At 32.0% G+C, this 25,539-nt stretch overlaps 1 protein-coding gene across 1 annotated transcript; it reads right to left on the reverse strand.

Moving 5' to 3' along the window:
• Nucleotides 1-23,433: 23,433 nt before the first annotated feature.
• LOC126882400 (52 kDa repressor of the inhibitor of the protein kinase-like) lies at nucleotides 23,434-24,357 on the reverse strand. The gene is made up of 2 exons (XM_050647334.1): nucleotides 23,767-24,357; nucleotides 23,434-23,667 (listed from the first exon to the last, which is right to left on the reverse strand). Exons 1-2 carry the CDS (start codon nucleotides 24,261-24,263, stop codon nucleotides 23,490-23,492), a joined length of 675 nt encoding a protein of 224 aa, XP_050503291.1. The 5' UTR covers nucleotides 24,264-24,357; the 3' UTR covers nucleotides 23,434-23,489.
• Between the last annotated feature and the right edge of the window lie 1,182 nt (nucleotides 24,358-25,539).

A 25,539-nucleotide genomic window follows, 5' to 3' on the forward strand; every position in this document is an offset into this window, starting at 1 on the left:
AAAAAGGTACCAACTTTATTTTGAGCGTAACTTGTTTACTTTTGATGCTAAAAAATTAAAAAAAAAAACAATAATAAGCATTTTTTAAACACTTTAAAAAAGATAAAATGAGTTGTCCCCAAAAAAGTGCTTCGTTTTTTAGTTATGGCACGTTAAAATATTCGATTTGGAATTTGACGAATATAAACCTATTTTTCATAAGCTATAACTCTGCTTCTACTAGGTATAGTGACCTAATATATACAACATGTTTTTCACTTTTTTGTACTATATTCTTGATAAGAAATTTTTTTTCGACCAAATACCTACTTTTTTAGTTAACTCGAAAAGTATTAACTTGGCGAAAAAACTTTATGGAACAAAAGTTGCTTAGAATTAGTCATTTTATCCATTTGGAACATATATTTTTCACTCCAAAAAGGGGGTGAAACTTACCCCTTTGGCAGAAGCACACATCGGCACAATATCACTTTTTGTCTTTGACTTGTTAGCTATGTGTATGCCAAATTTCATATCAATCCAAGCGGTTCTTTCAAATGTAGAGGTTTTGCAATACTTTACCTTTAAAAAACGTACTAATAATGGTTTTTTCAGATCTATAAATACCGTATCGACGGTTAAACTGCAAAACCTCGTAAGTCGATTTTTGATTCATTATTACTTTTATACTTTGTTGGTTTATACTTTTACATATATTTTAAACTCCGAAAGCTTGTAAGTCAATATTTAAATTTAATGGTACTAGCGACATCTACAAAAACATCATAAGTAAGATTTTAAGTTACAAAACCTCGTAAGTTGCATTTTATGAGACAAAACCTCGTAAGTCGTTCTTTGACAAAAAAAAACAATATTACTGAATTTTACTTAATGGCAATGGAATCGTTACCGAAAAAGAACCCTACACACACAAAACGAATAAATTGAATCTTACATAAAGAAGCCAAAATGTTTTTCGTCTCTCCTCTAAAGTTACATAAAACTGACTTACGAGGTTTTGCAGTTTAACCGTCGGTATGTGTTTCGAAGTTCCCGTTACTCGCATTGAGTTACACTCAAAAAGTGACGGTTCGTATTAAACGTGAACTTTTCGTTATCACTGCCAAACCAAAAACCTTCATTATGAGATGACTGTAAAAATGCACATTACTCCGCAGAAAAAAAGAAATTTCATCCGAGATAAGTAGACGAAATAAATCCTGCCGGCTCATAATAAAAATAATATCCAGCAGGACACTTAAAATAACGATTATTACTCTGAATTCAAATCAGTGCATATCTGTATTAATAGTAATAAGATTAGTCTGAAATCGAATACTCATCTATGTTCTGATCTCATAATTTAATATACGAAATAATAAGCTTTGCATCGAAGTACTGATTGCGAATCAGATTTATCCGTTGAATTATAGCCAGAACGTAATAATGTTTCCATAGAATATGTTCCTATTAGCTTTTGAAATTTCCATTTGTTCAATATTCAAACTGACAATCGGAAGATAATCTTGAAATATTTAATAATGATGGAAAAAAGTTAATGGGATAATTAACGAAACTAATATCTCAATTAATGGTTATGATACAGAAGCTTATAATAATTGGAATATAAATTAAGACAATAATTGCAGTAATATCATTAAAAACTATCACCTACGCAGTTGTATAAAAAGGTTTATAAATATATAGGTTTAGTTAGTTAGTGCAAAATAAATGTATCAATTTTTACATTGTTGCCATATTTAGAATTTAGCAGCATATTCCAAGATTAATTGATTATCCACTATACGGTCTGCAGAATTAAGTATATGAAGTATGTATATGAAGTAAAATTTTTAAAATAATTTCATCGTTTGTGGACTGTACTAGAGGGTGTAATTCAAATGAACTGGGAGAGGTAAAGACAAGACATATAACTGTTATTTTGCATTTTGATACCGCATCTGGTATTTAACCACGCGCGGTGGTTAAATACCAGATGCGGTATCAGATGAGTATATTATGCAACGAGCATTTAATGATAGTCATTATGATGCAAGTATGACGGATACGACACGAGCCGCGAAGCGACTAGTGTCGAATAGAATACGAGCATCATATTTGATAACATTTGTAACAACATATTTGATATGGGCATAACCTAGTCTACTTGTTTATGTTACTTATAGTACGTAGAGCAATAAAAATTTGTTACTCGTATTCCATTCAGATGGATTTGAAAAGATACCAAAGCATTCTTGCCGTATGGTTCAATGACGAATGTATTGTCAACATAATATCGTAACCAAAATGTGAGTAACCAAGATGAAATAAGTATCGGACATGCCAGGTTTAATGAGAAATAAGTGATCTTGCCAGATATTATATTTAGATTCCAGAATTTATAGGGTTTTCTATATAGGAATGTTCTGTTTAGAAGTTCGAGAAAATGAAAATAACTTATTTAATTATCCCGCGCATACAATTAAACATCTTAAGCTCCTAAAATTAATTGGACTTAAGTATAATAAAATATTAAATCAAAACTAGTACGTTGTCAGTTAAATGTCGGCTCTAAAGGGTGTGACAGGCTTATTATAAAATATAATACCCTGATATTTACCACAGAAGAAGATACTGAGAAAGAATATACCGGGGAGACTGCAAGCATTGTTTGATATATTATTCCATTCTTGATGACTACAGGCACATTAGGATACACTCACTTAAGAAAGTTAACATTGGAGTTAAAAGAAAGCTTCAATAGTATTCATTTGGTAAATGTTAAGTAAGAAAATTATTATTTTCCTCTTCTGTCTTGCTTTAAGCAATTTTGGATGTTTATTGGTAGATTTATACCTTTATGTAAGATTTTCACTGCAAATTATGCGAGATCGATGACTCTTCTACCGTTTGGTGAATTTTTACCTTCTGTTATTTTAACGATTCTGGTTCCTTTAGTTCTATTATGTGATTTTTTCTTTATTTTTTATTACTCATATATATCCTGCATGTTACATCTTCTTACGTCAGCATTCCCCTTTTGGTCTCTGCGTACTTCTCGTAATTCTTCCTAGTACTTTCATGTCTATCTCGAGTCTTGTTTTAATGCATATGTCATTTTTGGTCCTATACTATCTTTATAAATTCTTGACTTCATCTCAGTGTTAATATGTTGGTTTGCCATATTATAATGTTATTAAGACAGACCAGTCTAGTTTATTTGCTTTTTGTATATTTATATTCTCTTAATTTTTTCTTCAGGTCTGCATTACAGTGAAGGTTTTATACTTCTCAAGGTTTTCCCTCAAATACTTGTCCAATGCCAACGCCAACTATTTTTATTTTACAAATGGTTGTGTCTTTATTGATTACTATTGTTTTGGTTTTCTTCCTTGAGATCGTCATATTAAAATATTTTGCTTTTGTGTTGAATCTATGGAAATAGTTTATATTAGAGCTTCTGGAGCTATCAATATTGTGTCGTGCGATTCAGTGTCACGCCAAGATATCTTGGATAATATGGATTGAATTGAGGCGCTCAGAGCAACAGTGGCCTAACCCACATCACACAATTTTACCAAAACGCTTTTATTACATTAAAGTTATGTATTACTTAAGTATTTTCAGATGCAGAGTGGTTCAAGCAACCATTGGTTGAGCTACTCTTCATCTGAAAATATTTAAATAAGGGATAACTTTAATGTAATTAAAGCGTTTTGGTAAAATTGTAGGATGTGGGTTAGGCCCATAGATGTAACAGAGAATAGATTAGGCCAGTTCAAAAAATAGCGTAACGCGGAACAGTTCGGGTCGGTGGTCTATCTATCTCTCTCTACCGGCGCTTAGCTTTCTCTCTCTAGCATATGATGGCCGCCGCCTGTGTGTCACTGTCGTTCCGTTATTCCCACCTCATTTTAGATACGCTCACACTCGCACGACAGACAAGGATAGCTAGACCACCGCACTTGATATCGGCGTTACACCCCGATGCATTGAGTGGCATATGACTGGCCTGATCTATTCTGTTATATCTATGGTTAGGCCACTGTTGTTCTGAGCACCTCAATTATAACATTGTGTCTATACTAAATTTAAAATCAAAATGCAGTAGAAATAAACAAACCAAGACACGTTAAATGCTACTAGGAGCACTCCCGAATCATAATTTACAATGTATATAAAATGTAAATACCAAATCGTAGATCTAATAAGCAAATTACCTAAGTCACAAATTGAAAATTTTACAGGAGAGACAAAAAACTTTGGAACAAAAGTGAAAAAAGAGAAAATTGCCTAACTCCATGCAATATATAATTGACCAAAATTAATTAAACAAAATATTTACACAAACTTTCTACTTATTATACTATATCCATATTAATAATAATAATCAAAATATATTTATTTACTTACATTTTCTAACGTTTTCAATCAAAACAACTTCAGAAACACTGACATAGGCAATATTCGTATGAATGGGAAAGAACGTTTGGACTTCAGCAAAATTTGTTTAGCAAAATTAACGAGAAATAAAATAATAATGGCGCTTGTGGGAATTGTCAGGCTGTAGCTTTTACCGTATACTACTACACCGTAGATGACACCAAAAAACAATTTTCGCAAAAAATGGACTTAAGCAATTTGCTTATTATACCGACGAAATCATAATTTCCAAAGTTTATACATTGTAAATTATGATTCGGGAGTGCTCCTTGCAACATTTAACGTGTCCTGGTTTGTTTATTTCTACTGCATCTTGATTGTAAATTTAGTATAGTGGTATCTGAAGGGATGTGTTGGCAAGTCTCTTATTCCAGATGTAGTTTGAGGTTCTTGTTTTAAGCATGCATGAATTAAGTCGTTATTTTCTGTATTAAGTATTTTGTCAAGCGTTTTTTCTAATGCGTTCATGTTGGTTTGTTAGTCATTTGAGTACATTATGTACTTTATGGATGTGGTGGTACTATAGTACAAAATACTGTAAGAAAGAGTGGCATACCCAAAGATTTAGTAATTGACACTGCTGACACACCACCAATACAGGCCCCACAAATATAAATACGAATGTTGGGGCTATTCAGCTCAATATTTATAGTGCGGTAGTGTACACTATTGTGATGCAGTGTATAAGTAAACTAATTTCTATTATGAATTTATTCTATGTATATATTTGCTTAGTCAATTTATGACTGAAACAATTTACTCATTGTTTTACTTAGAATATGTAATACTAATTAAACAGAAATAAATAGAAAAAATAATTAGAGCAACAATCGATGAAACAGTTTTCGGTGCTTAAAGATATCCTAACCTTAATAATTATTCTCACAAGCATGGTATAGTGGAGTCTCGGTAATCCGAAATAATTGGGACCGAACCAATTTCGGATTACCGAATTTTTCGGATTAAGCAAATTTTCTTAAAACACTCTTTTAATAATCACATGCCTAAATAATACGCCTATCATTAAGTACAGCTATTTCCTACTACCAAATGTTACCCTGCTGATACAGCCAATGGATCTGTACGTCTTGCAGCATGTGAAACTGCTATACAGAAAGCAGCTCTTGAACCGACTAATCAGTGATGAAGATAAATTACTGCCACTATTAGAAAAACTCAACAAGATAAATATAAAAGACATCATTTACTGGGTAGCAGTAGCTTGGGAATCTGTGAATGTGAAAGTTATAAGAAACTCCTAGAAAAAAAATTGGCCAAGACTTACTTACGAAGAAATGCCAGATCTAGAGGATAAGAAACCAATTTGATAGTGTTAAGGGACCTTGTGCAAAATAGTCCTGACTGTGAAGAGGCGAACAATGATGTAGAAGAATGGATGCGAGCTGATGATGATGGCCACGAAATATATGATGATCAGCAAATCATTGAAATGCTGATGGCGTAGTCGCGCTCAGTGACCCCAAAAAACCCGAGTAATCTGTTTGCATCAATTTAGTGTCAAAAACCCTTGAAACTCCAAATTACGTTCCTCAGCAGTGGACCTGTGTACCAGATGCTCTGGTGGTTGGTTCTGATGGCATAATCGTCTTCAGCGCCTCCTAAAACCCCTAAGGAACAAAATCTGGCCCTTAATACACTTATTTGACATGTTTATGCACTTTAAAATACCGACAACTATGCAATTCCACCCATTTTTTTATAGTAGACTGACCTGGACTAATCTGTAAAGAAACGTGTATTTTTGGATGTGAGAGGTGGCATTCGGATTTTTGCAGATAAAGTTAGGTGACACCTTCAGTAATAATAATTAACTTATGCTCCTTCTCAAATATGCCCGGAACATTAATAAAAAAATTAAAATATTTAAAAATTTCGAAAAAGATCGATTTTTGCTGCTTTATTTGCTTATAACTTTAAAACGGTTCGATTTGGAAAAAAGTCGTAAATAAATAAAATAAAGATAATTAAATTTTGTATGATATACGACTGGTCAAAAATGTCTTAAGGTATTACCTTTTCTGTAATATAGCAATAAATACAAAATAAGGGGGCAAAATACGCCTGTTGTTATTCAATCTTTCTTAACCACTTTGGTGATACTTAGAATCTTAGTAATTCGCTTAGAAAATTTTTATAACTTGCTTAAATGGTCTATCAAATTTCATTAAAATCGACCTAATAGATTTTGAATAATAAATTTGCAATATAAATGTTTTTAAAAAAGTTCAAATTTTTTCAAATCTTTCTGAACAAAAAGTAGATCATTTAGAAGTTGTCTAATTTTGTTACATATAAAGAGGTACCTATCTAATACACTTTACAGAATTAAAATCGGATTATTTAAAGGGCCTAAGCAATGTTTTAAAATTATAAACAATTTTTTGGTTTATCAACAAATAGCTTTGTTTAATAATAAAAAAATTTATTTTTAGCGATGCAAATAATTAAAACCGGTATAATTTGACTTAAGCTTTCAAATGCTATCAGCAGAATTGCTATTTTATTTTTTAATCAAAAGTTATTCTCGTTTAAAAATTGTAATTTTTCGATTTATTGAATGTTTCACCGCGTTTATCTCGAAAACTATGCATCCTACGAAAAAACTTGTAAGAACATTTTTTGCCTAGAATTACCCAAGAAATACAAAAAAATTTATTTTGCGAAAAAACGATGTTATGTAATTCCTCAAGTTCTTTATTTATAACTAGAGTCCGGATTTCTAAGTATAATGCTTATGGTAAATAATACAAGCAGGACTATTTTTTTTAAATATGAACGAAATATGCAAAAATAAGTTATTTTGGCAGCCCTTTTTAATGCTTTTTTGCTTTTTTAAAATTATTATGCCTTTTTTAAATTAATATGCCTTTTTTGAATTTTTGTGCTTATTTGGTGCTTTTTTATATATACTATTATCATTTTTTGCATTTGCGAACAGCAGAAATTTAATTTTGATCTATATAGTGCAATTGTGGACTCTAATCTCCCATTAAATAAATTGCAAAATAAAAGTTTTAAATCATTTTTGGAAAAGTACCTACTATCGAAGACATGTGCCGGATGAAAGTACTCTGCGAAAAAATATGTTAATTGCATCTACAATAAAATCACAAAAAAAAAAACAAAAACACTAGTGGGAAAAAATTACACCTGGTTTGCTGTGGACGAGACTACGTATATTTGTGGAAGATACGTCGCTGATTTAATCAAAGGCGAACTTCACGAAGAAATCTTAACGAAGGGTTATTTAGTGTGGTCAAAAGAACTAGAAGCAACAAATAACAATACAGTTCCAAGATTCGTAAATGACGCTTTAACAAATTTTTATCTTCCCGAGGCTGTGCCCACCAACAAAATAATATTAATGCTTTTCGACGCTGCACCATATATGATCAAAACAGCATCAAATCTTAAAGTGTTTTATCCAAATCTAACTCATTGTACGTGTCTAGCACACGGCCTGAATCGCGTTGCTGAGACTATACGGCTGCAATTTCCACTTGTTAATGTGTTGATAAAAAATGGAAAAAAAATTCATTAAAGCTCATTTTGCAACTTTTTAGAGACAGATTCCCTAACACTCCATTACCATTGGAACCAGTGTTAACTCGGTGGGGTAGATGGTTAGATGTAGCTTTATACTACGCCGAATATTTCGAAAATTTTAAAAGCTTCGTATTGAAACTTAAAGAGACTGTTAGCAACTCGATAAAATATTGTCAGGATGTTTTAGGTGAAACATAATTACAAAACAATCTTGCTTTTATCAAAAGCAACTTTTGTTCTGTGAGTGAAACAATAAAATATTTGGAGAAACAGCAAATGTCATTAGTTGAGTCGATCCAAAAAATAAACAGTTTTGAAAAAAAAGATGGAAGGTATCCCTGCAATAATTGGTCAGATAATATTAACAAAATTCAAAGATGTAGTAACAAAAAACGAAGGATTTCAAAAGATGAAGAAAATATTTTCAGTTTTAAATTGAGAACACATTAAAGATATAAATATGGATCCGGCAGTAGTGGCAAAGTATCAGTATGCAACGATAACCAGTGTGGACGTTGAAAGAAGCTTTTAGATATACAAAAATGTTTTGAGTGATAGGTGCCGAAACTTTACGATGGAACATTTAAATGAGTAATTAGTTATTTCATGATTTAAACAAAAATGATATATTTTCCTTCATCTAAAGCGTGTCGATAAAAATTAGGTTAAAGCATTTTTGTTTCAGTTATCTATTTTTGTTTGTCAAAACTTATATGCTTATTTTCATGTTTTTTTTTGTATAATTAAATGCTTTTTTTCGTACAATTGTTATGCTTTTTTGCGTTTCTTTATGCTTTTAAATCCGAACTCTATTATAACAATCTTATCGACATCCGGATCAACTGTTACCCAAAAAATTCGTGTTCTACGGGTCAAAATACATAAAAAACTTGGATAAGTCCATCTAAATAAAGGAGCCCGTAGCACCCCCTCCTGGACACAGCACTAATTTGTTTATAAGCCAAAAAATTGTTTATAACTTTAAAACATTGCTGAGGCTGCGTAAATAATCCGATTTCAATTCTGTAAAGTGCATTAGATAGGTGGAGTGCTTCTTTATATGCAAAAAATTGACAAATCTTTGTTCTAGTTTTTTTGTGCAAGATTTTAAAAAATTTTAATTTTTTAAAAAAGTTTAGATTGCAAAATTATTATCCAAAATCTAGTAAGTCAATTTTAATGAAATTTGGTGGACGGTTTTAGCACATTACAAAAATTTTCTAAGCGAATTAGGAAGGTTCCAAGTGTAACCTAAGTGATGAAAAAACATTGAATGAGGACAGGCTTGTTCTGCGCCCTTATTTTATATTTATTTCTATTTTGCAGCAAGGGTGTTAAATTAAGACATTTTTAACCAATCGTATCTGATAGAAAATTTAATTAACTTTTTTTTATTCCTATACGACTTTGTTCCAAAATAAATCGTTTTAAAGGACATCGCACACATGTTATGGAAGATATAATGTCATTCAAATTCAATAAAATTTATACCAAGAGATTCGTTTTAAATTAACGATCAAATCTTATCATTGCGCCAACTCTCTATTTTCAAAAATAAGAGCAGAAATTGATATAAATAAATCTGAAATCAAATGGGTAGGTACATAAGTTAGAGAGAGAAAAAATATTTTAAAATACCCAGATTTTCGGTACTCCATAAATCAGCGGATTAGTTTCACTAATCCGCTTAGGCCCAGCGGGATTTAAGCTGTTATGAATAGAACTCAGAGCAATAATGATTTAACTTTAATTGCAATTTGCGCCGTAATTAATCATAATTAAGAGTTGGCGCAATGATAAGAATTGATCGTTATATTAAAACGAATCTAATTGTATAAATTTTATTGAATTTGAGTGACATTATATTTTCCATAAGATGTGTGCGATGTCCAAGTAGAAAAAAACGAAATTTTTTGAAATTTTTAAAATTTTTATTTTTTTTATTAATGTTCCGGACATATTTGAGAAGGAGCATAAGTCAATTATTATTAACGAAGTTATCACCTAACTTTATCCGCAAAAATCCGTCTGCCACCTCTCACATCCACCTAAAAGCAGATCATTTCTGGTCTATTTTTTATTGATTCTAGGCGCGGTATTTAAAAATCGATGTATTTTGTGCTAAATGCCATGGTCTATAAAATTCAGTAGAAGATAATTATTTTTTATTTTTTATAGAATTTATCGAAATTTTCGTTAAAGCCCCCTCGTATCTGATACATTAATACTGTACAAAAGTGTATGATATAGAGAATGAAAGTATAAGAAAGGATCTTCAGACGTGACCACCATGAAAGCTATTTAATTCAGATACCCGACAACTTCGAGAAGACCTATTGTGCTTTTTGTAATGTTCCATAAGTCAATTTATTTTTTTATTCTTAAATGATAAATTTCAGATTATGAAACGGACAGTCAGAACAAATACTTGCTTCCAGTTGTACATTTTTGGGTATTGAAATAAATAAATAATGTGGATATTTTTGTATAAAAATCTAATACATGGAATACGATTCTAAAACTACTTTTTTCTGGCATTGTACTTTTGTAATTAATGTATAATAGAAGAAATTATCCCCATTTTCAAGATTGGAGATAATTTAACCCAAAACGAAATACGTTTGTTGTTTTTCTTATTCAGTACGCTATGACCCCTATGCTATCCGGATGATGACGATCAGCAAGACTATCATGATTTTGTTGATCGCGCTTAGAAAAGTTCATCGGAGGTCATTCAAAATCCAAACCATTGTCGGAGGTTTTTCAGTCATGAGATACGATGACGTCTAGGTTCTTTTTTGCCAAATAACTATTTAAAGACTGCGATATATTTCTTCGTTGTTAGAAGTATCTAAATTTACGTTAAATCACTAAGTTAAGCACTTCTTTTCCTGCCTTCATGCGCAAAATTACTTGGACCTTAGTGATATGGTCCACATAAGGTATCTTCAATTTTCTCCTGTAGATCCACATATTTGATTTCACTAGCTTACACATCTTGGTCTCCAAACTCAGATCAATGCAGCACAGTAAAGCTCTCATCTTGGTAAATGTGCATAGTTCAATTTCGATTCAGGACCCAATTTCTTCAGCATAGTCCCTGTCTTATATATGTTAGATATGATTATAAAAACAATACAAACAGGAAATTATAAACTTGACACTGAATATTAGTGAAACTAAACTTAATTATTAATTTACCCCAAGGTTAGATTAAACAACAGAAATGGGTTTATGAACCAAAACGCCACTTAATAGGTGAAAGATATAGAAAAAACTTTTCTACTACTAATTACTATTAATATGAAGTAAAACGACATTAGAAGAAATTGGAAGTCTAGGCTACCAACATAGAAAGGAGGTTAACAAAGAGTTATTTATTTATTTATTTATAGTTAATAGAAATGACCTGGCCTCTTGAGACTAATCCAGGTCGTTTCCTGATGGGATTGCAGTAGTTGATACCCATAATTTTTATTTTAACAATTTTCTAATTTAATTTAACTAATTAATAATGGCCCTAATCTATTGCTAATTCTGAAAATGATAAATTATAAATAATTATAATAAATAATTCGAATGAACAATTTTAATAAACAAAATATATAGTCCTGTCGCCAGTGGGGTTACAACGGCCTCCTTAATTCAGATGGACTTACCCAAGTTTTTTTTATGTATTTTGACACGTAGAACACGAATTTTTTGTGTACCAGTCGATCCGGATGTCGATAAGATTGTTATAAACAAATAACTTGAGAAATCACATAACAGCGATTTTTCGCAAATTAAAACATTTTTTGTATTTTTTGGGTGATTCTCAGCAAAAAATGGTCTTACAAATTTTTTCGTAGGATGCATAGTTTTCGAGATAAATGCGGTTGAACTTTCAATAAATCGAAAAAGTGCAACTTTTGAACCCCAATAACATTTGATTAAAAAATAAAATAGCAATTCTGCTTACTGCATTTGAAAGTTCAAGTCAAATTCTATCGGTTTTGATTACTTGCATTGCTAAAATTTTTTTTTATTGCTAAACATAGCTATAAACACATAGTGTTTCCCGTGCCCAATGCATGCGTTTTAATGTACGTAATCTGCGTAGAAATTGTCTGTATGCTCGCCTACTCGTTCGAGTTCAAATGAGAAATGCATTGAAAACATCATTCAAGCACTATGTGTTTATAGCTTTGTTTAACAATAAAATAAATAATTTTTAGCAATGAAAATAAACAAAACCGATAGAATTTGACTTTGACTTTCAAATGCGGTAAGCAAAATTGCTATTTTATTTTTTGATCAAAAGTTATTCGGGTTCAAAAATTGCAATTTTTCGATTTTTTGAAAGTTCAACCGCGTTTATGTCGAGAACTATGCATCCTACGAAAAAACTTGTAAAAACATTTTTTGCTTAGAATGACCCAAAAAATACAAAAAAATGTTTTGTTTTTCGAAAAATCGCTGTTATATGATTCCTCAAGTTCTTTGTTTATAATAATCTTATCGACATCCGGATCGACTGTTACCCAAAAAATTCGTCTTCTACGGGTCAAAATACATAAAAAAACTTGGGTAAGTCCATCTGAATTTAGGAGGCCGTTGTACCCCCACTGGCGACAGGACTAAAATTTTTAATTTTTATTTTATTTTAAATTTAATTTTTTTTGTAAAAGTAAAATTTTTATAGTGCTTCCAGTTCTCATTTTCAGATGAGAAATGCCAGCAATATTAATCTAACAATAGTTGTAAGTGTAGGTCTATTTGACTTGTATAATATTCACAATGGTATTTCAGTGAGCCTCAGACCCTTAGCCGAAAATATCCATTGAATTTTAAAATTTCAAGTGTTTAGCTATATATTTTTTTGTTTCATTAATATTTTATAAATTTTTATGTTTTAATTTTTAATTTTTTATTAAGTAGATATATAAATATTTATTTAGTTATACCATTATTTTATTCCATATTTTTATATATAATTTTAATTCTTTATTTTATAATTTCTTATTCAAATTCACATAGGTTGGATATTTACTTGATTTCTTCTTCGTCTGATATTATATAATTCTTCACAAAGAGTTAATGGGAAGAGAACTGAAATAAATGAAAATTAAAACATGGAAAAATATTGATTCAACAGTATTAGTTGATAAAAATGTTGAGCGCTAACCATATATTATGAATAAATTTTCTTTTTTATTACAGTCGGAAAAATGAAAGAATACCCATGAACGATCACATAAATCACTTATTTTGTATTTGCTGTCTTTTTCTATAGATAACAAACGTTTGTTATAGAAAAAGATAGCAAATACAAAATAACTGATTGATGTGATCGCTCATGGATATTCTTTCATTTTTCCGACTGTACTTAACCATAATCTACATTTGAAACGTAGTCCATGAATATAATTTTATGTTCGGCAATATCCCCAAAATACCCTCGAATAAAGCGCTTTGACATTATTTAAATTGTCTCAGTTAGCACTTTATGTAGGTATACGCATAAATAATGAATAGACCTCTGGTTTTCTCGATAAATCACCATTATCGGTGACCACTACGCGCTGTACTGGTCAGTATTATACTGGTCAGTAAATAGTTGTCCGTAGAACCGAACACACCAATGATATACAATACTCGATGTAATTGTAGAATCATTTATTTAAACCCACTTGTTCGAACACTTAGTTAACTGGTGCTTATATAATTTTATATATTTTGTATAATTTGTTATACTGATTTTTATTTATTAATAATATATAGGGTGGTAACTGTAACCGGAATACATTTAATAAAAGTATAATAAAAATTTATTGGAAAACTGTTGAGACGTCTTTATTTAAGACGCTACATCAGCGCGTTATTAAGACGTAAAACGCGTTGCAAGATTGCAGTTTTAATTTTGAATATGTTGTCAAGTTATTTGTCACAAATATGCGTAAGGCGTAATATAGTAAAATATGTGGAAATTACTCTATATTTAACTAACATATTACAAAAACGAATCTGTACTGCCATTAAAAAAAAAAACAAAAAAATACACTTTCTTCAAATATACTTCGGGACACGTCGGGAGTACGTACTTTTCTGATGCTGACTTCCCAAGGTTCCATAGTGTTACCTTGGCAAGTCTACATCCTGGCTCTTCTTACCATCTTTTCACGGTCTGCGTGTGAGAGTGACATTTGACAATTGCCGCGATTATTGTAGTTGACGAGCCAAGAAGATCACCAGGTTCTAAGAGCCTTAGGCCACCTGCCTTCCTAGCTAACTGGTCAACAATTCGCTTGCCTTTATTTCCATTGTGTCCTTTAACCCTCTTCAGGATGAAGTTGTTACCATCCGAAGCTTGGGCTTGTGACTGATAACACTCCATTACTAGCCCTTATATGACACGTGGTCTATTCAGGGTTAGTAGCGCTTGTCTGCTGTCATCTCAGAGAATGGTTTGGATGCAGCTCAACTGAACTCTTTCGGACTGTAGTGTCAAAAGTTAGAATAGCAATGATAATTGCCAACCTTCGTCGCTGAGATGACACGTAAAGAAGAAGAAGCTGTCTGTGCAGATTATTATGGTTTTACCGGCTATACCTTTCCGGGTTATCTCTTTTGCGGCTATGGAAATACCAGCCAGTTCAATCTGAACTACGCGGGGAATTTTGCCCATACCCCATTTTATGCTAAGGTTCAGTGATGGACTTGGAGTATATCCCTCATCCCGAACCTTCTTCCATTTTGGAACCGTCAGTGTAGATGCAAAATGCATTTGCCACACGTTTGATTCCCTATGTTGTTTTGATGCGATTTTGTAGGGTTTGTCGAAGAGAAACGTAGGTTTAATTGAGTCGCCTTCACAGACAGCATGTAGGGCCTCCAGCTCACCCCGCCTGAAACGACATCTAAATTGTCCCATTCCTACATCAAGGTTTGCACCCGCTGAGCGCAATCGCATCATCGTCATTAGCGCCACCTCTTTGATATATAATATGTCTAAAGGGATGATGCCAATTAGCAACTCCATTGCAGCAGTTGGTGTTATTTTCATGGTACTTGTTATATTTAGGCAAACCATCCGCTGAATATGGTTTTGCTTGTAGATCGCTATTGCCTGTAGCTCTTTTGGTACCCAAGCAATAGCTCCGTAAGTTAGCATTGGGCTCATGACAGTAGTGTAGATCCAGGCGATCACTCAGGGCGACAGGCCCCGTGCGTCCGACCGCTGTTCATAGGCAATATTATGTTCGCTTAGGTCTACTACTGTCTTGAGAGTTTCATGTTAACTTCCTGTCAAGGGTAGTGTCAAGCTGTAATTCATGCAGCCGGAGGAAACAGATTATTAAACTCTTTCTATTTGTTGTCAGATATTTATGTTTTATATTGACGTTTATGTTAAAGATTTCCATTAATTTAGTGCACTTCTTAACTTTTGTTTGATTATTCCATGATATATATGTATATATACAGGGTGTCCCGGAAAATAGTGCGTTCCTTTAAGGTATGGATAGAATACACAATTTAGAACAAAAAAGTCCTATACCATTTTTTTCTAAAGTTAACCATTTCCAAAAAAAAAAAAGATTACATTGGTTTCCATATACCTGAATTTTAATCTTCAGAAAATTAAATAACCTGGCAACATGTTACGCACTGGTGAATAAGAACTCGTTTGTGTCTTACAGTATTTAAAATAATCCAACCTAATACTTACTATTTTTGTTTACTATAATTTTTTTAAAATGTAGTTGAAATATGGCATAATTTTAAACGAATTATACTTACATATTTTAAGATGAAAACACATGTTTTAAATGAACCACCACTTTTGCGAACACATGAACTCATAGAGTAACATGCACTCATACGAGGAGAAATTCCAGCAAAACATTTTGAAAGAATTTTAGTAGGTATTATGCCTCTCCATTTATTGATCTGCCATAAATAAACAACATAATATCATAATATTACTCATGAACACACGATTCAAAAACATTTTTGGCGTTGACACTAAACAGGACTCTTCCAAATTATCTGTTTCTTCTTGCCTTCTATCGTCCACGTTTGGACATAGGCCTCTCCCAACTCCTTCCATCGGTTTCTATCCTGAGCAACATATTTCCAATTCGTTCCGGCTACTCTTTTAATATCATCAACCCATCTCATCTGTGGTCTTCCTCTCGGTCGTTTACTTTGGTAAGGTCTCCAATGTTGTATCGTGGCATTCCAACGTTGGTCTTTTTGTCTAACAGTGTGGCCTGCAAAGCTCCATTTAAGTTTGGCAACTTTTGTTGTTATGTCCTCGACTTTTGTTTTTGATCTTACCCAGTCTAAATTATCTGTTTACTAAACATTTACGTTTAGATTTTTGTACTTCACAGAGTTGCCAGATTTGAATTTGCGTTCCAAAATGTTTTATAGTTTTTGGTCAAACGGTTGAATTTAGAAAAAGATGTTATAAGAGTTTTTTGTTCTACATGGTGCCTTCTACCTATACCTTTAAGGAACGCACTATTTTCTGGGACACCCTGTATACCGTGTATATCATATCATATTGCACTGAAATTAAGATAAATCCATTGCTAACTACTCAGACATTATGACGGTATGTATATCCCTTATTAAAATCCGATCAAAATTGAAGTGTATGAGGCTATCAGAGCAACAGTGGCCCAAGTCCAAAAACGAAGTTTTGAGATAAATGCAATCTTTGCAATCGTATTCCATTACGTTTATGGAGCGCCATATGAGAAAAAAACTTTGCGTTTCTTTTTTTTCATTTTGTTTTTCCATTTTTGATGTATTTATCTTGATGTAATTTAGAGTCACACAATGTCTACAGGTATTATGTATATTATCTGATTCTTCTTGATCTGATAAAAGTAATAACTATAATACTTTTTTTAGTTTTGAAATATTTTAACTGTATGAAATGATGTATAAAATTATTTTAGATTTAACTAATTTTCAATTAAAGCCCATCAGAAATCCAAAAGCCTTCTTTTCTTTTTCATCCGGATAGAGATGAAGAAAAAAGAGTGAAAACGACAATTCATTTTCTTATTCCATTTTATTCTGTGACAGTTAGAAGTTATTTCGCGATTTTATGAAAGCACTGCCAGTGAAATATAGGAAAATTTACTCATCTTGTTTCTTTTAAAAGCCTTTGCCATCAGGTCGATAACAAAATAGGGCGCATTATAAATTCCCCCTAGGATACATGCAATCCTCGGGGAGGTTCTTCTTCGTGGTGTTTACAGAAAAGTTTAAAGAGTTTGTTTTGCTGATTGAATTTGAGGTCATCGCAAATACGAATTCCTGAGGGAACTACAAATTAATGTTTACAAATATACCTATTGGAAAATTATGCAAACTGCAGAAATATCCCTCGAAATAATATCGATGTCGAAATTTAGTTTATATATGTTACAGTTCAAGTTGATTCTCAGTTAGAGTTGACTATTCCTAGTTCGAGTCAACTCCAACTAAAACAAGCAGTAAAAGTTGATTTGAAAAATTTAATTCAACTTTTACTAGTTGGAGTTGACTATTCCTGGATCGATTCAGTAAATGTTGATTATACGAGTATAATCTCACGTGCTTTTTTGATGACTGTACTGTGCGTCTCTTTGTTTTGACCGATTCAACTATTTATCATGATTTGAACATATATGAGTAGGCCAGGAAATGAAGCTGAAACCTCGCAATTTTTTCGTCCAGCATCGATTTGTACAAAAAATTCGGGATTAGGCTCATTTTTCTATCTAGGACATTTTCTATATTGAGCCGTTGTATGCTTTTGGGTTTTTTAAGGGTGATAACTACCCCTAATTATTGTAAAAAATTATAAAATAACATTTTAAACTTTAACATGGTCAATATTTAGTTTTTATTAGTCAAATCATCATTATTTTATGCTTTAGGATATAATATTAAAATATTTCAACTCTTAAAACCACCCTTGTTGGAGATATATTATATAAAAAAATTATTTATTTATATCCTAAAATAATGATTTCGGCTTGCATCGGTTTGCATAAAAATTTGGGATTAGGATCATCTCACCCTGTACTTCATATTTTATATCATGCCCAAGGTTGTTGATTATTTTTAGGGGTGTAAACTACCCCTTATTGTCAAAAATTATATAAAAACATTGTAAACCTTAATATGGGTAAAATTTGGTTTTGGTAAAAAAAAGTAGAATTACGTACAAAAACATTTATTTACACAAAAATACGAATTTACAAATACAAATACAAATAGTTTTTAAGTCATCTTCATCGAGATCGATGTCATCTTCGTCTTTTTCTGTAACTGGTGGGCTATCTTATAGCTATAAGAGCTATAAGACTTTGTAAATTAAATTCCGTAAGATCCCTTAGTTTTTAAGTAGGGTGAGTTTAAAGGGCTCGACTAATGAGTTGTTTGCTTGTAAAAATAGAGATTTTAAGCAGCTATACCTCGCTAAATGTTCACTGCAAAGAAAATCTTTGCAAAGGTTAATTTTAGTTATGCATTATTAAAAAAATACAATTTAATACATACTATATAATTTTTTTTTGTATCTCTAATATTTTCGGAGATATTTTGAATAAAAGGGAGATATATGACGAAATTTCAAAAAAAAATTATCTCTCCAATCTCCAATTGTATCTCTTTTAACACCAATTTTTCTAAATTTTAAATAGGTCAAACTTCTTGGGTTTATTGATAATACATATACATATAAAAATAATTACAGAAGGCCGAAGATCAATTTGAATTAGGAGGGTAGTTAGGGGTTGTTTTCACTGATTTTTTCGTAGAAAAAAGTAAGTACCGACCTTATTTTGACCATAAGTTGCTCAATTGTTATGCTAAAAACTTTTTTTTGAAAAGTTCAATTGTATGCTTAAAAAATATTCTTAGTTTTCCTCTTCTAAAATTTTTCTCGAAAAATACAGAGTTTTTCCGTTATTTGGCTTTGAATATTTCAAATTATGCATTTGACGAAAAAAGCTAACCTTTAACATGCCGTATCTCAGATTGTATTGGTTGTAGAAAAATTATAAAAAAAAGGATTTTGTTTCTGTTTCTAAAAGACACAATTTTTAAAGCTACAGTTTTTTTTATTCACTGTATATTTTTTGAATTATTCTCAAAAACCCTTTAAAAAGTCGATTTTTTTGTCGAAAAACTGTTACTTTCAACCGCGAATACCTCGAAAAATATTAGGTTTACGAAGAAAACGTAAGGAACAATTATTTTTAGAAGTGCATTTTCCATCGATTTCGCTGGTTAAAATGTAATGAAAAATTCCCGCCCCCGAGATGGGGTGGCAACAACCTCTAAGGTTTCAGCGTACAGCGTCATGATATATAAAATGATCCTTGGGCTATTCCCTACCTTCTGTGAAAATTTTAAATAAATCCATGATAAACGAAAATATTGCGAGCCAAAATGCTTCATTTCCTGAACTAATATCCAGTAACATTTAATTTCTAAATAGAATCGGATGTTTATGTGAATGAACTTTTACTAGATGGCATTGGGAAGAGTATACTTTAACTAGCTGGAGTCTACTTTTACTAGTAAATGTTGAATAAAAATCTTCATTTTATATTTACAATCAACATTTACTGAAACCAGCCGTTTGAGTTGACTCGAACTAGGAATAGTCAACTCCAACTGGATAATCAACTTGAACTGTAACATATATATTATACGTTTTTAAGTAAATTATTCATATAATTTCAACTTTTATCCACCAATACCACGAAAAAAAATATTATGTCAATTTTAATATTTTTTTTTATTTTTGAATTTTTGAATATTTTATTTTCTTTCAAAATGCATACGCTACTGAGTTACACGTATTTTCAATTTTTAAACTGCATTTTTTTAACTTGTAAAAGCGTAACACGATATCTGTCGCAGGTTGAGAAATTGAAATTGTTCAGAAAAGTTCACCCTTTTACAAAGCAGGGGGTAGCTTCTAAAGCGTCCAATTACGTACATTCCTACTTTCTCTAATAAATTTTAGTACCATTTTCTAAATTAATAGATTAATAGAATGGCCATGTGGTGAGTTGGTAATTTTCGGAAGTAAGAACAAACACGTCTGGTGTGGCTGTCATGGGAACAGAACATCAATCTGTACTTTACGCGAGTTGTTCGATTTTGATCTAAGTGCAGTAATCTTAGTATAAATATATTAAGAAATATCTAGTCGTAATACTTTTAAATCAGTCTCTAAGCTAAATACCGATTTATTTATTGTTAGTAATAGTAATACAGTTAAATTAGTTGTCAGTTAAAGTCAGTGAATTTTCAAGAGGCAGACAATAATTACTGTATATTACCTTTGAAAAATTGAGAATTGCTGGGTCTTTGGCCAACTCAAGACCATTTCTTTGTCATTGGCTTAAGTACCAGAGTAATTAAGATGGTTACACGAATATCGCTTTAATAGAGTCATTTGATAAACACAGTGCGAATGTAATTTGATAAACTACGGTGCATCACGCTGTCGGTTTGGTTTTTGTTTGCTACAAAGAAGTTTTTTATTTTTGTTATTTTAGAGTTATTGTCCAAATACCGTCACTTGCTAATCGTTGATCACATATGATAAACCATAGTATAAGTATTATTAGGTTTGGAGTTTTCCTTAACTCGAGTTAAGTGCTGATCCAGTATAGATGGGATTTTTTGTTTTATTGTGGATTTTTAATAACCGTCAACCATCTCTTTACTAATAATATAAGGTAATGTTCAAGTTTGCATGTAATTATATGTTGGGAAATCTTTTAACTTTTTCTAACGTGAAGTCAACATTCAACCATTTGTTGAAATTAATGGTTTATTGTTTTATTTTATGGGTATTTCAGCCATTTGTTGAAATGGTTTTCGTTGTTCCTCTTCTTCTTGTTCTATATATACCAGCTTCTATAGTTTTATCGGTTTTGCAGCCGTCTGTTTACCAACTTGAGTTTGCCGTTGACAACCGGTTTCTTTCTCGAACCGAACTTTGGACCATTTGGTCTACACGCATGCCTAGAACGGTATCCTTTATCTCCTGATATAACCTTGTCTGATTCACTCCTTGCATTATGATTATAGAAGGTTGACTCTGAATTAGCCTAGTTTGATGGTTGTCAATTTTATCTGTACATATGTAGACTATTTAATTATGTAACTAATTAATCAGCTGCTGGTGATCTTCAGGCGACATACGAAGTTTTGATTACTGCTAAATAAATATTTTTCCACCTACCTCTACCGAAAGTATACCTTTCCGGACCTGATTGTAGGGAGCAAAGTTGTACTTTTCCTATTTTTCCTCTCTAGGGAGGAAAACTAAAAGTGACGTCATGGTATTTCATTCATGAAATATAACTTATTGACGCCCTGTACAATATCTATTTTCTATTACGTAAGTATCTATACATTTTAACGTTTATTTAAAAACACTCTGTATTTTGGAGAATGGTAAAAAAACAGTAAATTGTTATTCTGATTTAACAATGTTTACATTAATAATTTGACTTATATTTGACAGTTGACAGTTATATTGTACCTACTTGTTAGTTTTAGTTCTAATGAATTTTATTGGTTAGTTACATAAATAAATTAAGTAAAAATGAAAAAATGACTTGTTATTTGAGGAAGGTGGAAAAACCCTATGTATAACATGGGAGTAAAGTGCCTTTTCCTCCCTTGAATGATTACTGCCCTCCGCTACGCGTCGGGCAGTAAACTTCATTCTCGGGAGGAAAAGTAGCACTTTCCTCCCTTGTTATACAAATAGCTATTTCCACCTACCTCTACCGAAAGTATACCTTTCCGGACCTGATTGTAGGGAGCAAAGTTGTACTTTTCCTATTTTTCCTCCTTAGGGAGGAAAAGTAAAAGTGACGTCATGGTATTTCATTCATGAAATATAACTTATTGACGCCCTGTACAATATCTATTTTCTATTACGTAAGTATCTATACATTTTAACGTTTATTTAAAAACACTCTGTATTTTGCAGAATGGTAAAAAACAGTAAATTGCTATTCTGATTTCACAATGTTTACATAATTAATTTGACTTATATTTGATAGTTGACAGTTATATTGTACCTACTTGTTAGTTTTAGTTCTAATGAATTTTGTTGGTTAGTTACATAAATAAATTAAGTAAAAATGAAAAAATGACTACTGAATGATTACTGCCCTCCGCTACGCGTCGGGTAGTAAACTTCATTCTCGGGAGGAAAAGTAGCACTTTCCTCCCTTGTTATACAAATAGCTATACAATTAAATATTACGATAAAAACTATAACTGTAACTAAAAAACTGTATTATCTAATCGTATAAAAGATGGAAAATGACTATACAATACGCAGTTTTTATTTTAAATTACGGTTTTTGTTTATATTCCCTCATAAAGGATTAAAAATTGTAAATATTATATAATTTTTTCGGGTATTAGAGGAATTGACGAGGAGCCGATGTTCCCCTCTATTTGAACCACACCCTAAATGATAAATACATGTTGAGGGAAACTCAATCCATTATTTCATATATTTTTTTTCATTCTGACTATATTACAATCTAACGTTCGTATGAATTTTTTATGAGAGATATTTTCCATTTTGCCATTTTTAATAAAATTGAATTAACATACTAACTATAATTATGTATATTTTTAATCATTTAATGCCGTATAATAATTATTTTGGTTATATAAATATTTCGCATGCATATTTTGTAAATATTTTTATTAATTCAGTTAAGCCCGTAAATGAACATGAAATAGGGCGATACCGTGTAATTTTCAGGGTCACCACCTAATTACATGAAATTTTGGATTTAGGTACCTGTTACAATCCGCTTCACTTTTGGACTTGTGCCGTTAGTTGCATCAAATTGGTTTTCAACTAAGTTAACACTTTTTGAGTTACATTCATAGTAAAAATGTAGCTTATAAAACAAAAACAAAACAATATTGTGTGTAAGTGTGTATGAAATCTGTAGTAACGATATGGAATAAAAATAAGCAAGGAAAAAACTAAATTTATGATTTGTCTCAAAAATACCACATGGAAATTAAATGTTAATGATAGAGCAAACCCAAATAGAAAAAGTAAAGATATACAAATATCTGGAAACCTGGGTTAATGACAAAAATGACCAAAGCAAAGAAATTAAAGTCCGAATTGAAACTGCAAGACAAGCATTTATAAAAATGAAGACACTGCTTACAAACAAAGACCTTCAGTTGCCTCTCAGATTGAGGGCTCTAAGGTATTACATATTTTCTATATTACTATACGAAATGGAACCTTGGACATTGAACACATAAGAAAAATAAAAGCGTTCGAAATGTGGTATTACAGAAGAATATTGAAAATTCAGTGGGTTCAAAGCAAGGGCGCCCACAGGATATTTCCTCAGGGGGGGCAAAGGGTATTGAAACAAAAAATACAAGAAAAATTGTTTTGCTGTTTAAAACGCAACACGGTTAGTGTCAGTAAAATGTTACTTAAATAATAATTGAATTCTTCTGGTGTCCATCGCAAATAAATCAATTACTTTCTGCATGAAGTTTTCTTTATTTTCTTTTATTTTTCTTCTGTGTACAGATAACAGGCATAGCCCACTTAGACGATTGTTCGACATCGTATTCCTTATCCAGGTCTTCACACGTTTGAGAGTGCTGTAAAAAAGTATCGAGGTTGTTATATTGTAATGTAAGTTTTAGAAGAACTGAAACACATGGATAAGAATATAAGGTAATAAAATTATAGTTAGTTACCTGAATGATCGCTCGATGGTGCAAGTTGTTGGTGGCAAACAAAGAGCTATTTGGATGGCTTTTGCTACTGACGGCAAAAAGCAGGCATGCTCATGCTCAAGAACCTCTATTAAGTTCAGTTTTTCCAAGGCTTTGGCATCTATCTCCGTGTTTTTCCAAAGGTCGAACCACAGAATTGATTGCTCCTTAAAGTTGTCTAACAATTCACAATACGTGCTGTTTATATTGTTAATAGACTTTTCAAAATCTTCCTTAGAAAGATCTTTCATTATTTTAGGGTGCAGATTGAAAATTTCAAATGATGGTTTGTTTCTATCTGAAAACCTATCTTTCAACGATTGAACCAAAGAATCCAAATAAGGCAAGAAAATGGACTTTCTATAGTATTCGTTGATAGTCTGGGTAGAGTGATTTGGTCTGTGAACCTGTCTCGCAGCAACACGAGGACATGTGAGCTCGATTCCAAGCTTGTTTGCTGTTGTTTCAACATTTGCCATAATGTTATCAAACTCTTTTTCTCCATTTTGTCGGTCTGAACTGAATAGCTCAGTAACCTTCTGAATGTGTTTTGATATCTTCAAAATATCTACACTGACACGTAACATTTGCGTAACGATTTCTAACTTGGCAGAGTATTTGGCAATCACATGTAGACATATCACAAATGCTGTATTTGTAACTGCGCAATGAAGCTGGAAAGCTTTCTGCCTTGTGTCACGGTTACCTTCAGTCGATAGAGTCTGAAGTGCTTCAGCGATGCTAACAAACTGCTCACTAAACTTTCGAATTGCTTTATATTTTTCGGTCCATCTGGTTTCACATAGTTTTTGAGGAGTTCCCACTATTGCCCTTCTTTGGCCATTCTGCCGAAAAAATGTTATAACTTCTTTAACTGTGCCAGTTGTATTCCTGATTTGTGGTATGTCATTTAAATCATTGACTACTAAATTTAGCCGATGACTGGCGCAATGAAAATATAGAGCTTTTGGGTATTTCTCAGTTATTCTTTTATGTACTCCAGTTATTTCCCCAGCCATAGTACTACAACCATCATATCCTTGGCCAACTGCATTTTCCAAGTTCAAGCCCCAATTTGTTAATGTTAAAGTAATAGCATTTGCTATATGTTCAGCATCTAAACTTTTTAATGGGGTGAAACCAAGGAAGTCTTCTCTGATGCAATTTTCACTTTTATCAAAATATCTCACGCCCAGAGAGAGTTGCTCTGTACCAGTAATGTCCATTGTTTCGTCTGCTAAAATGGAAAATATTTCATTATCATTGATTTTTGTAACTAACTCGTCTCTTAAAACCGTTGCACATAAATCAATGATCTCATTTTGTGTCCTATGGGAAATGTACATTGCATTTTTCAGATGGTCTTCTAAAACAGAATCACCAGCTTCTTTCCTAAAATGTAAAAGGTTATTGAACACAGCATCCTCATTGGTATGACCTCTTAATGGTAAGTCATGTAGTGCACTAAACAAAATTGAAGAAACAATGGATTTTAGTTTCGCTCTGTTCGATTCAATTTGCTTGGCCAAACCATAATTTGCAAGACATTCAACATTTTTCTTTTCATTTTTCATGACAGATATAAAGTTACTTGAGTTTTCAGATGCTTGTCTGTGCCATTCAGAGTTCATATGCGATTTCGCATTTTCATGAAACTTTCTGAAATTGGTGAATGGGCGATTTATAAAGCCGCTTTGATAACTACCATGGGTTACGCGGGGCCTAAACAGTACACACAACTTGCATAGCCCACCT

This window comes from Diabrotica virgifera, chromosome 3, assembly GCF_917563875.1.
Source record: "Diabrotica virgifera virgifera chromosome 3, PGI_DIABVI_V3a".
NCBI classification, from domain to species: Eukaryota; Metazoa; Arthropoda; class Insecta; order Coleoptera; family Chrysomelidae; genus Diabrotica; species Diabrotica virgifera.

Coding starts and splice junctions, on each gene's coding strand:
- LOC126882400 (XM_050647334.1), bottom strand. CDS start 24,263: ATGGCAAATGTTGAAACAACAGCAAACAAGCTTGGAATCGAGCTCACA. Junction 23,668..23,766: donor ACCATCGAGCGATCATTCAG/GTAACTAACTAT, acceptor ACTTTTTTACAG/CACTCTCAAACGTGTGAAGA.